Source organism: Octodon degus, unplaced genomic scaffold (genome assembly GCF_000260255.1).
Source record: "Octodon degus isolate 3935 unplaced genomic scaffold, OctDeg1.0 scaffold00118, whole genome shotgun sequence".
Lineage (NCBI taxonomy): Eukaryota > Metazoa > Chordata > Mammalia > Rodentia > Octodontidae > Octodon > Octodon degus.
In genome coordinates this window covers 7,477,759-7,493,654 of record NW_004524694.1, presented here as the reverse complement: position 1 = coordinate 7,493,654, position 15,896 = coordinate 7,477,759, and the positions used below count along the sequence as shown (strand labels likewise).

Sequence of the window (15,896 nt, the reverse complement as noted above, 5' to 3'; positions counted from 1 at the left end):
TTGCTTATAATAAACTAGTGTCTGCTTTGCTATGTTTGGTCAGGCTGGAGGGCTCAAAGATTGGTCTGGATCTAAGTGCAAACTCCGTTGGCCACTAGCACCATGAATTCAAGGTATTTCTTGACCTCTCCAAGTATAGTTGGAGGAGGTACATAGAGTAATAGCCACTGTGGGAATCAAGTTAATGGATGCACATAGAGTACAGAGAGTTGTTCCTGACACTCAGTAAGATGGGCCAAGGATCACTCAAATTCACATAAAAATATTTAACAAATTTCTACTCTGGGGGGCTATATTATGGTGAAATAAAAACATGAATTTTCTGATTTCTAGTTTCTGCAAATCACTTCCCTATTACCCTGAGTCTTTGATCCACATTGTACTTTAATAAAGTACTCAATCCTAGGTCATTCCCCCTGTTTCCTCATTTCCAGCTCATATTAAAGAAATCATATTTTGATAGGTTAGTCAATAGTTAATTAAAATCCTTTCACTGGTTAGTAAAGAATATCTTCCCATAAAATACACTCATTGGAAACAGTATATCATTATGTGGCAATCATCAACCAAACAACTAGGATGTATTTATTCAAAAGTCATAAACCCTTCTGTAATGTTGCAACTATATAAAAATAATTGCATTTTCCTTATATTGAGTATATAAATCCTTTCTAGAGATTACTAAAGGAATGTGAAAATAATTTATATTACAAAATAATTTTTAAATTAATTATAAAATTGTCCACATAAAACATAACAAGTTAAAAAAGAAACAAAGTTATATAAAAAGAGATAAAATATTATGGTAAACATAAGTGATTATCTTTTGAAAGTAGTAGGTATGAGTTTGATCTGCAGATGTTAGCTCGGGGTTAGATTGCTAAAAAGAAAAAAGAGACATAGAGAAAAATCAATTGCATATAAATAGCATATCTGATCAAGAAAATCAAATAATTATAAAAATATAGCAGTTGGATTTGAGTAATGGATCCATCTTGGTAACTAGCGAGAAATACAATTGATGGAAAATCTAGTCGTTGGATAGTTAAGCAGCAATAAAAATGAAGATTGTGGAAGTCTAGCTCTTCTCTCATATTCAAGTTGGGTTGGAGGTAAGCTGCTGAAAGGCCGCAGAGTGTCACGTGATTAGGTGGAATCTGAGGAAGGCCTATCAGATGCCATGTGGAACTTTGGAAGACGATCTGTTAGGCTCCTGAAGGACCAAAAGCAATGCCTGGGACAAATGACAAGGACACACATTAGAAGTAATTAGCAAAAGATAGTTTCTGAATCAAAAAGAGACCCTCAAAATATGTATACCTTTGGGACAACTCTTCCAAATTAGGCCACTACAGTAAAATGAGCTACTAGAAGCGAGTACCCCCAAAGCCCAGAAGAGCTAAGAATTACATGGCAATTTTAAGGCCAAAAAAAACAAAACATAGCAGATGTTTTGAGTCAATCAGTACAAAAAGAAATTGGCAGGAAGGACATGGCTGGTAATACCAAAGAAAATAATTTAGTAATTTTTTAGAAAAATAATTTTAGAACGATTAAAATAAGTGCATCTTGTCATGTGACTACGAGAACCACAGTTTTCTCGCACCCTGACCCTCAAGACATCACTTGTTAGATTTCTTATTTTATGATCACCTTGGAAACAGTTGACAATATGAACTATGTGATTCAGAACACCAGAGCTCAGCAACTTTGACTTCATACTAGAATCACTTTGAGAGTTATTTTTAAAAAAAACAAATAAAACAAAACAACAACAAACCCTGCGGTCCAGGCTCCCAGTTCAGGCTAATTGTGTTAGAATGTCTAGGGACAGAATTAATCCTGTTTGTTCTTTCCAGGTCATCTCAGTACACAACGTAGGACAGGATCCACTGCACTAGACTAGTTTTTCTCCTCTGCAGTGTCTACTTAGATACTATTGTTTCCTTGAAAAGAGTAAACAAGTTGATTAAGAGCAAAACAATAGAAGCCATTCTCTGCTTCACATCAGGATTAAATTTATAAACCAGTATCTTTCAGATGCATAGGAATACCAGGTTTGGTCACCTTTGCATTTTTAAAAAATCTGTCTCTGGGATTAATTTGTCTAATCTGATCATATTCAATGAAAACAGAAATCTGCTGAAAACTTGTACAAAGTCAAGGAAAAGATAGTCACAGATACTACTTGAGGGAGAAGTCATTTTGGTTTTCAGGATTAAAATGTAATCCAGTAACATATTTAGTATTTTACACCACTGCTTATTATTGGTAGGCCAAATTGCTTCGTTCTACAACAATTGCAGAAATGGCCATAACTTTAAATCATTTCCATAGGATCGGATTTTTCAATTACAAATTTAAAAATAACAGGAAACCAAATGATACTGTCATACCTTGAGACGATGTTGGCCATGGCCAGACTTAGAGGAGACTCTGGCGCTAATACACTGGAAATGTATTTTGTGGTGTGTCTCAAGTTAGAGACAAAGTGCTAGAAGTTCATGTGTTAATATTCAGGGTAGCGTGAATCACTGAAAGTGAGCGTGAACTGTAGGATCTGATAGATCCTTGAATGAAAAACCTCTTATTCATTATTGCTTCAAAACATTTCATTTCAACTTTCTATATTTAAACAATGATTACTATAATAACAAAATTACTGTATCACATATTTTTGAGCTTATATCCTTGGTTTTCTAATCATATATTTTGTTTCTTCTCTTTTCCTTCATTTACAGTAAATGAGGGAGGTATTAAAACAGCTTCCAATTTATGCCCTGATCCCGGAGAACCAGAAAATGGAAAGAGAATTGGATCAGATTTTAGGTAACATTTTAATGATTTCATTATTTAACTTGTCAAATGTTACTTTAATTTTAAAAATTCAAAAAATATAAACAAAGATGTATGAATCCAAGACATAATAACTAAATTCTGCTGATATGTTACTTTGTGTGTGTGTGTGTGTGTGTGTGTGTGTGTGTGTGTGTGTGTGTGGCAGCCCCTGGGGGTGGGGCTGGCATGGCATGTGGTGCCAAGGATGCCCACATGGCTTGCCTAAACTTGCCTAAGCAGGCGCTTTAGAACGCTGACCTATCTTGCCGGCCCCTATCTTACTATTATTAGATATCAATATTTCAAAGTGACCACATAAATAATGTATCAATTTTATGAGGACATACTTTTGGAGATTGAATAATTTTTTTATCATAAAATATTTGAAAATCATGGTGTTCCTATTGTGAGGTTGCATGTGTTCAAATTCAGCTCCTGTCCAGTTACCTGCTCTTAGGTAAGCTCTTCAATCTCATATGCCTAAATTTCCTTTCTGTGACAGGTAAATAAAATCCAATAGTAAGTTTCAAATGTTGTAATGCATATAAAGTCCTCCTGTCTATGCTCTATAAACAAGTAAGTTGTAGCTATGAAATGGAGTTCATGCCTGTACTCACAACTATTCTGGAGAATTAGGTGGGAGGTTTGGTCACATGTTCAAGTCCATCCTGGGAAACACATTTGGAGCCTGTCTCAAAATAGAAATAAAGAGGGAGGGGGATATAACTCAGTAGGACAGAAGTAACCTAGCATGCAAGAGGCCTAGAATTTGCTCTGTAGCACACACACACACACACACATGCACACACATACACACACATGCACATGTACACACAAACATTTGACATTTCTAGAAATAAACTTACAGGCCTGGGGAGATAGCTCAGCAGCACAATGCCTGCTTAGCAAAAGAAAGGTCCTGAGTCTGATTTCCGATACCTAAACAAACAAATTCACCTTGAGTATTAGTTTTATTTCCATAATATATTAGTATCTATTTTATTCATTGGAAATTAAGTTTACTGAAGAACCAATGTATATAACATAATGTGAGGGGCTGGTAAGATGGCTCAGTGGTCTAAAGCACCTACTTAGAACAAGCTTGGCAAAGCACGGGGACTGCGGTTCAATCCCCCAGTACCACATGCCAGCCAGCCCTGCCCCCTGGTGGGCTGAGCTGGCCACACACACACACACACACACACACACAATAAATAAATAAATAAAAACTAAAAAAAAATAACATAATGTGAAACCATTAATTTACCTATCAAATAATACTTTTTAACAATTTTCAGGGTTTTTTTAGTCCCCTAATTATAACAACTTCCAAATACAAATTAAATGTTCCTCTTAAGAACTAGGTATGTAGCTCAGTGGTAAAAATATTTGTCTAGTGTGCACAAGACCATAGATTTTTGTCCAAAATGACACCAAAATAAAATTTTAAAAGTACAAAAATTCTTATCTACATGTTAAATGTGAATATATGTATAAATTATTATGTATATAGGTATTTTTGTATATTGAATATTATTTTAATTTATGGGTGCCATTAAAGTTACAAACATCAAATACTTGGTATTTAATTCCTTATATTGTTTGTACAAATTACAGATGCTATTGTAATAAATTTCCTTAGGAAGCAAAAGATAAATTTGTACTTTGCTGTACATGTAATGGAATTCAGTAGTGTTACTTCAACATTTTCTAGAATATTTACAAGACCACTTCCCAGTGTTAAAATGGATATCACTTGAAGAGATACCCCAAAGTGAAATCTTAAATGCCTGAGATCTGGTTAATGGCAATAAATTAAATCACTTAATTTAAGTAAACTGCATCTTTTATCTTCAATAAATAGCAATAAATAAAACGTTGTAGACAGTTTTAACTTCTTTATCAGTTTGAAGTCATCTAAGACTTGCTATTTTATCCCCACCTTACAAATACATATACTGCAGCTCCATTTTGCTAGTCAAGATTATGATGGAAGTAGAATTTGAACTCATTACCAGGAGCCTAACACCAACTTTTACTCAGTACAATGTATGATAATTTGAAGTTAAACAAGCTTCATCCAAACCGTGTACTGGACATAAACTATCTTGTTTTGTGAATTAGTTGGTTTCCTCAGATCCAAAAAAACGGAGGTAATAATGCTTCCTTTCTTGGTTGAGAAGATTACATGAGATAGGTCTTCATAGCATTCATAAGAAAGCTTGAGAGAATGCAAGCATTCATAAGAGGTATTATAATTAATGTATTGGATAATGGATATTGACTTAGACTCTCCACAAGTTATTTGTATGCTTTATGAATAAACACTTACAATGATAGCTTGTAATAGTAATATAGCTGCTTAAATTACAACAAAACAGTGAGTTTCAAGTCAAGCACATAATAATCACAAATATAGAAAAAGTATCATGAAGTAAAACATTAAAAAATCAGAGCAAGTTTCTGTGAACTAGAGTAAGCTAGCCAACCCAACTTCTGAAGGTCCTACTCCTTACCTGCGCCTAGCCTGCAGGGAAGAAATCGGTTGGCATTCGAAACAACTTGAGTTATTTCAGGAGAATAAAGATCAGTGAAGCTCAGTCGCAGAGTGTGAAGGCAGAAAATCATGGAATGTAGTCCAGGAGGCGAGGAGGAGCCAGACCCCTTGTGCAGAGAAAGTGAGTTGGCAGCCACTGAGCTTAATCTGGACTGGAGATATGTTTTGTTGTGACCATACAATGTTTTTAAAAATGGGAGCCAACATTTAAAACGCAGGATATTTCACACCCAACCTACACACACACACACACACACACACACACACACACACAGAGGGTTTTTTTTTTTTATTCCCTTGGTATTTTTGGCAACTTAAACCAATATACTTTTATAGCAACATTTGTTTGACAAGATGAAAGCAGCCCCTTCCGGCTGTGCTGGCTCTCTCTAGCTTACCATCGTTTACTCCTAGGCTACTTCCCTCACTAAGTCATCTAGCCACGCAAGCAGACGCACTGAAACAGCACCCAGGATTTGGAGGCAGATTTATTTTATATTGAAGGACACTGATCAGGATCATTCCCAAAATATCATGGTGGGAAGGTCCAGGGAGTGAGGCTTTTATGGGGTCTACAAAGGGAAGTTACAGAGGGGAAGTATTTGGCTGTCTTTGATTTGATTTTACAGTATGCATCCTAGGGACCAGCCACGCATCACAGTGACCAGTAGATTCAAACAAACGGAAGCAACTGAAAGTGCAACAGGAACTGTCACTTGGGGGGGAGCATTTTCAGCTATAACCTAACTGTTTATGATGACTAGTTATGCTTAGTAAATAAACTATAGAAAAACCAAACTTTTAGAAGGCTACTATGAAATTTGGGTTAAAGTTAAAAAAAATTAGACTATGGTGTTGACAGTGAAGTAGACAGGTTTAAGGCATCTTTTGAAGGTAACATTTTCCACATATAATGATAATTTGATGCTCTGAGTAAGAATATTAAAAGAATGAAGGATAATTTCCAGTTTGAGAGCAAGGTATGATTAGATTAATTAGAATATTTAATAGTGTGGAACTCAGAAATTGTAGGCATAACTTGAGAATTTACTTTGCAAATTTCAGAAGACTTGGATTTCTAAGTAGATATGTTAAAGTAGAAGATGAACATGAAGCTCCAAGGTATAAATGTATCATTTACATGTAGATATTATAAGGAACAGCAACAGGAATACAATATATCATATATAATGGACAGAAAGACAAGAAAACCGATACATTGGCCCAAAATCTACTATTTACTGAACTGATAGAACAAAGAGCTATCAAATTGTGCTTATGAGGAGCCAAAGGGGTGAGAGAATAACCAAGAAAGTGATAGAATACAAGGAAGAAACTACTTTAAAAGAGAGTTGGAGAGTGTTCATTGCAGTGGAAAGACTGAGAATGATGCGGACAGAGAGTATTTTCTGAACTTGACAGCATAAAAGTTGTATAACCACATGTCTACTTGGGTGGACATAAAGCCTAATACCCCCAATTTAAAAGAGGAGAGATTTCATTTGGCTCATATTTTAAGGGGACTTAGTACATGATTGACCTGCTCTCAGGCAGGAAGATCATGGCAAATTTTTGTGAAGAACAAACTCTTTTAGTGTATGATGTCCATAAAAAAGATCAGGGGAAGGAGTACTCGGGTGACCTACTACACAGCAAGAACATCATAACAGAGGGGTGTGGCAGAGCAAAGCCACGGAAGCATGATTATTTGTTAGAACAAGTTATTCTAGAGCAAGGAACCTGTTAATAATATGGGATGAGATAGTTTGCATAAAGGAAGATGATTTTGTGGGAAGCAACATGTGAGATTCACAGATAGTTGGAGGGTAATTATTCTAGTGAAACAAAAAAGTAAAGAGGAGAGACTGCTAGGCTTGTGAATTTTTGGTGGAAAGATAACACAGCTAATGCTCAGTACTTTTAATTTGGTAAAAGTGCAACAAATGAATGTATCAAATGAAAATGTATTGGGAAGAATGGAATAACAAGGTTAAGACAAGTGAAGTTGAACTTGGCCTTTTGAGTTTCATGGTATTAAGTCTGACTAGTTTCACAATTTCTGTCTAGCATAATGCAAAATCCCAAGAATAGACATAGAAAAAAGATTGATCAAGTATGATAAATGCCAAGTGCATTTAGCAAATTACTGGTTTGTTTCAGGTATATAGTTTAGAAACATATATCTGGAGTGAAAAAGTCTTTAAATATAGTTGTGAGTTGGGGGATTTTTAACAGAAGAGTGGATTAAGTTTTCTTCTAAAGTCACTTTCAGTTGTAAGCATTTCATTATCTCAGACAAATTTGGACACAATGTTTTCACAGGAGAAAGAACAAGTTTACCATGTACTTCAAAAATGTAAAATAATATTCATTCTATATGACCTATGGGAACCACTGCAAAGGATAATAAAATGAAAGCTAGTAAAGGGACAAACAGGATAAAAGAACAAAACCAAATCACTTTGTATATTAGCAATCCACTTTCAATCATGACTTGAATTAGAAGTTAACTCTTTTCTTGGCACTTATTGTGTTAAAAGGGACTACCGTTGTGGTTGCCAAATGAAGCACCGCCTGCATCTAATAAAACTAGATTTGGTGTTGAATGAAGCTCTAGTCTACTCCAGAAATAGTAAAGGAAATCAAAGCAAGTTTCTCATTATTGTTGTGACATTCCATTTCTTGGATGCAATGTCAAATGCATCATCATTGCATGAAAAATAATTAGAAAGGTGTGCTATATTAAAATTAAAATTCCTGGCCTATAAAGAATACTGTTAATAGAAATAAAGTAAAGCTCATAGATTGGGAGAAAATATTCACTTATCTTCTGAAGGCGTGTATCGAAAAGGGAAAGGAACATGCATCTAAAAAACATGATGTTAAGAAAAACAACTGATTGCATAATAGGCAAAATGTTTCAGTCATGACAGATCTGTACACATAAATGTAATGTCAAAGTCTTTCTCTAGAAAAGTGACTGCAACTACAAACTTTTATTGTTTAATCATTCTATTGTGATACTAATGTATGTGAGCTCAAGAATCATAGAGAAAGAGAAAAAAATTAAAATGTTAATAAGCTCCTGCTTTTCAGCTGGTTAGGACAGCTCCTCATCCCTAATTTCATGGTTGTCATCTTAGTTCACCCTTCACACATTTTCAGAAAATTGCGATGTCAGCGATAGTAGCTGCAGGCTCTTTGTCTTCACTCTGTAGCCACACCGTGCTTCCATGTAACATCTTTAATGTGGTTTCCCAACTTTAATACCAGCAGAGCGTTCCTCAGGCCTCTCTCCTCAGACCACTCATGTTGCCATTAAAAGTGCCTCAGTGTATCCCTCGTCTTGCCAAGTTTATCATCCATCCCTATTTTGTGTGGCAACAATTCACATTGCCTTAAAGACATCAGGTTTTCCCTGGCTTCCTCACTTTGATCTGCTGTTTCTTCTTCATGTCCCGTCCCAACATTTGGCCTCTGTCATCCCATACATTCTGTCAGTACTCACTCACAGCCCTCACAGAACTTTTCCTACTTTCTTGGATCAGTGAGCTTTTCTTATTTTGGGACACAATACCTGGCACCTATAAGCTAAAGAAGCAGACCTTTCATTTAGCTCATCGTTTGGGGAGTTGCAGTCTGTCCTCAACTGGCTTCAAGGCAGGGATATCTTGAAGAAAGCGGTGGCAAACAAGTTTCTCTGTGCTTGGTGCCAGAGAGCAGAGTGTGGGTACAACCAAAGAACACTGGGCTGGACCACACATAGTGCCCGAGGTCATGCCTCCACCACCTGAAGACACACCCAGGACAGTGTTCTCCTACTCGGCTAGGTGTTTCTCAATCCAATGAAGCTGACATATCCAGACTGATGGTCACCTTTCCCAATCAGTTGCAATCCAACTTTAACTCTCATCACACTGTACATAAATTTCCTATGAAATTTAGACTATGTGTTGTCTTTGAAATTCTTTTCTAAATATTAGAAATTGAAAATTAGGTCTAGAGTTGCTCATATTTGTCCATGCCAGACAAAGGGAGTCAGGTAAGGTCAGTGAATAGATTAAAACAACAGAACTGTGGTACTAGTTTTTTCTATTAATTTCTCTGATAACATGACCTAGAAGTATGTGGTACTCATCATAAAATAAAACAGGTAACCATTGGAAAAACATAAACATCCTCGTAAATCAGTGTTTTTGTACTCACTAAGGATATCTATAAGAAAGTCCTTGAAGAACTAAGGTATCTTTCTTGCTCTATTTTACTTACCATCTGGTGTTCTAATCTCTGAGGTGAGAGTCCCAGCAGCTGTGTTTTGAAGTCTTAAAAGCTTTGTTTCTAATTTGAAGAGGCGATGGAACATAACGGGCTTTTAAAGAGAGAAATGCTGCCAAAGAGATACAGAATCTGGCAGCATAGTCTATGCTGAAGATAAATTAAAAATTGAAATATCTCTCACAATTATAACCAAATGTCTGTAAAAGCTCAACTGTAGGTTCTTTATGGAAGCCCATCCATCCTTGGTCTAGAGAGGGAGAAGTTTGAGAAAGGAGGAGGTTTGATTACAAAAGAGATGTCACCAGACAAGGATAGGGATTTGTCCTTCTCTTAAGATTAAAGAATCATGTTGGGTCTGAACTTTGTATTTTCATTTGGATTATTAAAATACTGGTATATGCCTCAACAGGGAACACGCTACTCATCCAGTCATACGAAAACAGTTCTACGTGATTTTTCAAGGGAACTATAATAATGCAAATTACTGACATTCTTGAATGCAGATTCTTTTTCACCATTTTCAGCATGCTAGGAGATTCTTCCAGGACTCTTACCTGGGTAACATCAAAGACTGTTAATTTATAGACACTTCCACCAATGTTCTGTCTGTGCTCACTTGATGACAGAGCTGCTCTGAAGTCTGCATCTGTGGCCCTGGAATTCCCACCACACAACACTGCTTCTCTAATTACTACTTACTTCATCTCTGAGTTGTTTTTTTTTTTCAGTTTGATGTTACATTTTATTCTCTAATCACTATAACCCCCTTTGTACTTCAACGATTATGAAATACTGTTTTCCCGAGTTACACACTCTGATCACCAAGGTTTGTTCTTGAATCAACTCCTCTCACTTTCTAAAAATAATCATTTCTCAGAGTTGTATCTTCAAACTCGTTCTCTACCTCCGTATCTTTTGTATCAGGAATACCATCCCCTCTGAAGTCTTCGCAGTCAGGATTTCTATGTTCATGTAAGTCTTTCACATTTCCGTGCCTCTGCATTTTGTGTATGCATCTTCAATATGTGAAAATGAGTTAGGTTTTCCTCTGAAGAAAGTCATGAGACTATCAACTGCAAAACATGTTATTATAATGATACATTATCTCCCACACCTACCCTTTTGACCTAAACAATGAGATATCAATTATCTTACAAAGTCTTATAGGTATGCTTTTAACCTAACGTAGGTTAAAAGCATCTTCACACTGCTATTACTGATTAAAAACCTGAATGTGTCAGTATTTCTGCTTTGCCAGTGAGTGACCTCACATGCTACACACATTCCCACTTAGCAAAGATAAAGGCAGCCTTTGAACTCAGGGCTTATGCTTGCAATTTGGTCCTCTTCCTTCATGCTTCTACTTTTGCATTTTGGCATTTAAGTTCTCTAAGACAGTCCAAATCTCACTTTTTGGCACTATCTCTCAAATTCTACCATATTGCATTACAGAATGTTAAACCTGCCTTTTAAGGAAAGAAAAAAATCATTTGAATTGTGTAGTATGTATTTTTAAACATAAATGTAAAAAAATAAAATAAAATAAAAGCCTGCAACTTAACAGTTCCTTAAGGCAAATTGTTCTTCCAAATGCCTCTGTCTTTTATCAGCTCTACAGCATGGCACACGGTCCTGCTGCCGTGTGGAACAATTCTGCTGATTTTCACTATTTGAGTCCTATGTGTTCTCCAAATGAATTTATTTCATTTCCATTTCTATGAATTTTACCCATACTCCCTTGTCTCATTTGACTCGCATGACAGTAACTTGTGTGTTTGTCTTATTTCCATACTTGGTGTTCATTCTACATATTAAATGAAAACATAATTTCATTTGTTATCACCATGCTAAAGCTATTAGAATCTCAAGAAAAGCTTTCTGTGTTTAATTTGAAGAAATCTGCCCTGCCACCCGAATCCAGTGCTATTTTGTAAGATTAACGCAATAAAGACTCGTTGTATGGTTATTGTCCATAGTGCAGGGGATCTCTGGCCTTTTGGCGCAGACTCTTAAAGTCCTTGTCATCTCAGCCTCAAAGCCATGCGTTGGGAGACAATTGTTCTATTGTTGCTTAGGGCCCAAACATTTCAGTAGAATATTATCAAGCAAAACTGACTCCTATAAAAGTTAATCTATATAAAATGGTATAAGTACATAGAAAAACCATCAAAATGGATTTTTAAACCACTCGTTTTTTAATCTAAGTTGATAGTATATGACTTACAGAAATACTCAAATTATGCAGACAATCTGAAAAGGAAATAACATGAATAATAAGTCCCCATATGTAAACTGTGCACATTTTTCGGATAAGCTCAGCATTTAATTGTACTGTTTGTACTTTACCCTCCTGGCCTGCTCATTGCTGGAGGAGGAAACCAAGTTATTGCAATATTATAGTGAAAATATTAAAAATGAAAAAGTTAATGAAAGTAATAATTTGAGGACATAAGTGATTTAAATCATGATGATCCCTTACCTAAGTAAAGTTCAAAATGTACATATTTAAAAACATTAAAATATTACAATAAAGGAATAGTTTTTGGTGAATAAAATTATATGCGGATGATACAAGTAATTCAGAGAGTGGAACATGGGCATATTTTGGGTGTGTGTAAAAGAATTCCAAATCTATAAAAATGAGTTTAAGTATGTATTTTATGGCATACACTTTCAAATAATAGAGTTTTTGGAAAAAAATTATAATAAAATCGACTCCATTCTAATATCCCCATTCATGATAAGGGAAATAATCTAAACACAATTTCAAATAATCAGGTGAGTTGGGCTTCCCAATACTACATTGGAAGAGGTTCTCAGAATCATACAGTATGAGTTTCTTAAAGAATTACTGTTAGCAAATGTGTGTGAATTGTCTTAATGCAAATGCTCTTAAGATGTTGAAAGTCCCACGTGGCCTGAACAAGGTGAAAGAAGTGTTACGCCCTTCGTTATGCTATAAAATAGTACAGATTGCATGTGTTATGAATGTTGAAAGAAAAACATTAGCAAATATTAGAAAATGCAATACAAGTGGATGAGATGTGTAAGAAGTAAGATTTTTTTTCTCCAGTACTGCTTTACCACTGAGATAACACTCTTAGCCCTCGGACTCATTAAATTGCCAGTCTTGCCTCTAACTGGCAATCCATCTGTCTCAGCCTCCAAATTAGCTAGAATTATAGGTGTGTGGTACTGTGCCTGGGAGAATGTTTTTAGCACACAAATTATCAGCAAAAGAACAGAGACAAGAGATTTGGGGTTGGGAGAGAGAGAGAAAAAGATCTAGCAAGTCACCTTGAACCAAATGTAGCGAGAGAAAAGAAATACATGTCTGAAATACCACTCATAAAAAAAAAATTATGTAGAACTGAAAAGTTCTAATACTTCAATCTGATCTGCTGTAATCTCATTCCATCTTATTCAGTCTATGAATAATATGTATAGTTTCTACTTCCAAAGCATAGTGTAAATGTGGCCTATCGTCTTCCTTTCAATTAAAACTTTCTTAATGCCAGCCTCTATCATCTGTCTTAGACCACCATAGCCAACACCACATGATCTATTACTATTGTTATCTGTGTTGTATTCAATGCAAAACAGACAGTGTTGTATTTCCTTGATTCCATCTCATCCAGAAAGAATGACTATCATGAAAATAAATAATAATAACAATGCCAGATGGGCTGGAGGGAAAACAGACCCTATCTGGGTTACTTTTCTTTCATTGCTGGGAGAAAATACCTGACACCCAACAATAAGGAGTGAAAGGCTTATTTAACTCACACTGGGAGGTTTCAGTCCATATTTGGCTGCCTCCAAAGTAGAGTGGCACCGGACAGAGGGCAGCCATTCATAGCTTCAGAAAACAGCAAAGAGCAAAGGGAGGGTGAGCAGCTGCCACAGCTAGTGAGCCTCTCTCACCTCCTTACACTGTAATGCAGATTACTCACCCCGGGGTATGGGGTATGGGTCGCACTCACACCCACAATCCCTGCATTGCAGTATGAATCAGTCACGAACTCTGGAAGCTGCCCCATTGAATACATGACGCTTCGGAGGAACACCTAGATAGGAACTATAACAGAACCCTCTTCCACTGTTGGTGGGAGTGTAGACCAGTACAACCACAATGGAATTCAGTTTGGAGATTTCAAAATTCAAAATCCACTCAACTCAGCTATAACCCTCCTGGATAGTTTTTCAGAATTAAATACATTATACCATAGAGACATCTGTTGACCTATGTTTATAGCAGCACAATTTATAGTAGCCAAATATTGAAAACAACCCAGATGCTTATCAACTGAAGAATGGATAAAAAAGATGCAGTCTTTTTCTATATGGGAGTATTACTCAGCCATAAAGCAAAATAAGCTAGAGAATTTGATAGTTATATGGCTACAATTCAAGACCACACTCATAAGTCAAATAAATCAGACCCATTTGTGTAAACATTCCATTTTCTCTCTAGTGTGAGAGAATGAACAAATAAACAAAATATAAATAAAGGCACAATAGATATTGTCAATTGGAAAGAAGCTGTTCAAAAGTAAAGACAAACTCTGATGAGAAAAGTGGTAAGGAAGAAAGGAAAGTAGGAAAAAATATGGATACATATAATATTTAATACAGTTTTACAGCTAGATTCTCTTAGTTCATTATAAAGTTTTGTGCTAATTTTGTATAGACAAGATATCATGCATGTATCAATTACTCTGAGTAATTACTAGGAAGACAGCAATGCACAGTGTATCGACTGTTGTAATTTTCCTTGTAATCTGTTTTGAAACTTGGTTTTGCTGTTATGTTTCATTTTTTTTTCCTCTCTCTAAAATAAAGAAAAACAAAAGAGTGATCTTTTATAAACCAGTCAAATTAGGTTATTCGTCTTTTTTTTATTAAAAAAAAGCTTTTGTCCTTACACTTATAATACAATCAATACTTTTAAAAATTTTCACCCTATATGCCCCTGTGACCAAGCTGTTTTTGCCCTTCACTCTTTCTAAAGGATCTCACTCTTTTCTGCTTGGGGCCCCTTGTGGGTGATCCCTATGCTAATGGCTTCTTGATAATTGGATATCAAATTGAGTGTATCCTTCCCAGATAGTCACTGTCTGATCCCTTAAGCATCTTCTCAGGTTGTAACTCATCCTTCGAGTTCAGTTCAAGTTCATCCTCCCCTCATCCTTCCTCTCCCCTCCTTCCTCTATTTCCTCCCTCCCCCTCCCTCTCAATCCTGCCAGGATAAACAAGGCTGTCATATTTTTTAAATCTATCCCTTGGGTTCTATTTAGACTGCTTTGTGAATATTTTCTGGTCCTTTCATCAGCTCTGTTGTTGCCTAACTAGATCTAACTTCTGGAGTTAAATTTCTTCTCTTGAAAAAGGCAAATGTAATACTTGCTTTCCGTGTGGATCTGGGGAGTTCATGTCTTTTCATGAGATTGTGAGCTCTGGGAACAAGGTCTGCTTCATCCCTTTCACCTATTCATCCTTATGCTTGTACCACCTTGTTTAAAAAAGAAAACTAACTTTTGCCTAACTTCAGAAAGGGAGATGTCTGAAACTGACATAATGAGTTCAAGCTATTCAATAGTACTTGACGTAAACTTTTATCAACATTTTTATAGGATAATAAAGATGTCATATTAGATAAAACTTTCAAATTAATTTCTCAGTATCCTGCAGATCTATTTTTTGCATTCGTGTTTCCAAGATAGTTAGGATTAAAGGTGAAAGAATAAAGTAAGTGATAGAACTGGGTTGGGTCTACAGATTTTACAAGTCATTCAATTTAATGAACATTTATTGAATGTCTGCAATGTGCCAGGTAGTGGAACAATTGTTATAAGCCCAAATATAAAAAGGATCTTTTCACTACAATGAAAAAGGAAAAATTACAAATTTTAATACCCAATTATAAATTCAATTGTAGGAATATTCACAGGAACAGATGATTTTCTTTTGGAACTACAAGGTTGAGAACTAGAAATGTCCTCAAGAGGAGCCAACAGCGCCTGCAAGCAAGGTCCTGGGCCAAGGGTTCAATCCCCAGGCTGGCGTGCTGGCCCCGCCCCCAGGGCACGCTGAGATGGAAATTGAGACTGAGCGTGGTGTAATTCCAACTGTAATTCCAGCTCTTGGGAGGCTGTAAACAGGTGGATCACTATGAGTCTGATCTAGTCATGAGACCCTGAACATCCTATAGACCCTCCCCTAA

At 36.1% G+C, this 15,896-nt stretch overlaps 1 protein-coding gene across 1 annotated transcript in view; it reads left to right on the top strand.

The window, feature by feature from the left end:
- Csmd3 (CUB and Sushi multiple domains 3) overlaps positions 1–15,896 on the top strand; it is a 1,279,636-nt gene that overhangs the window by 525,694 nt on the left and 738,046 nt on the right. Inside the window, exon 12 of the mRNA XM_012516661.2 lies at positions 2,742–2,829. Within this exon, the coding sequence (XP_012372115.2) occupies positions 2,742–2,829 (88 nt within the window). The remainder of the gene's footprint in view (positions 1–2,741; positions 2,830–15,896) is intronic.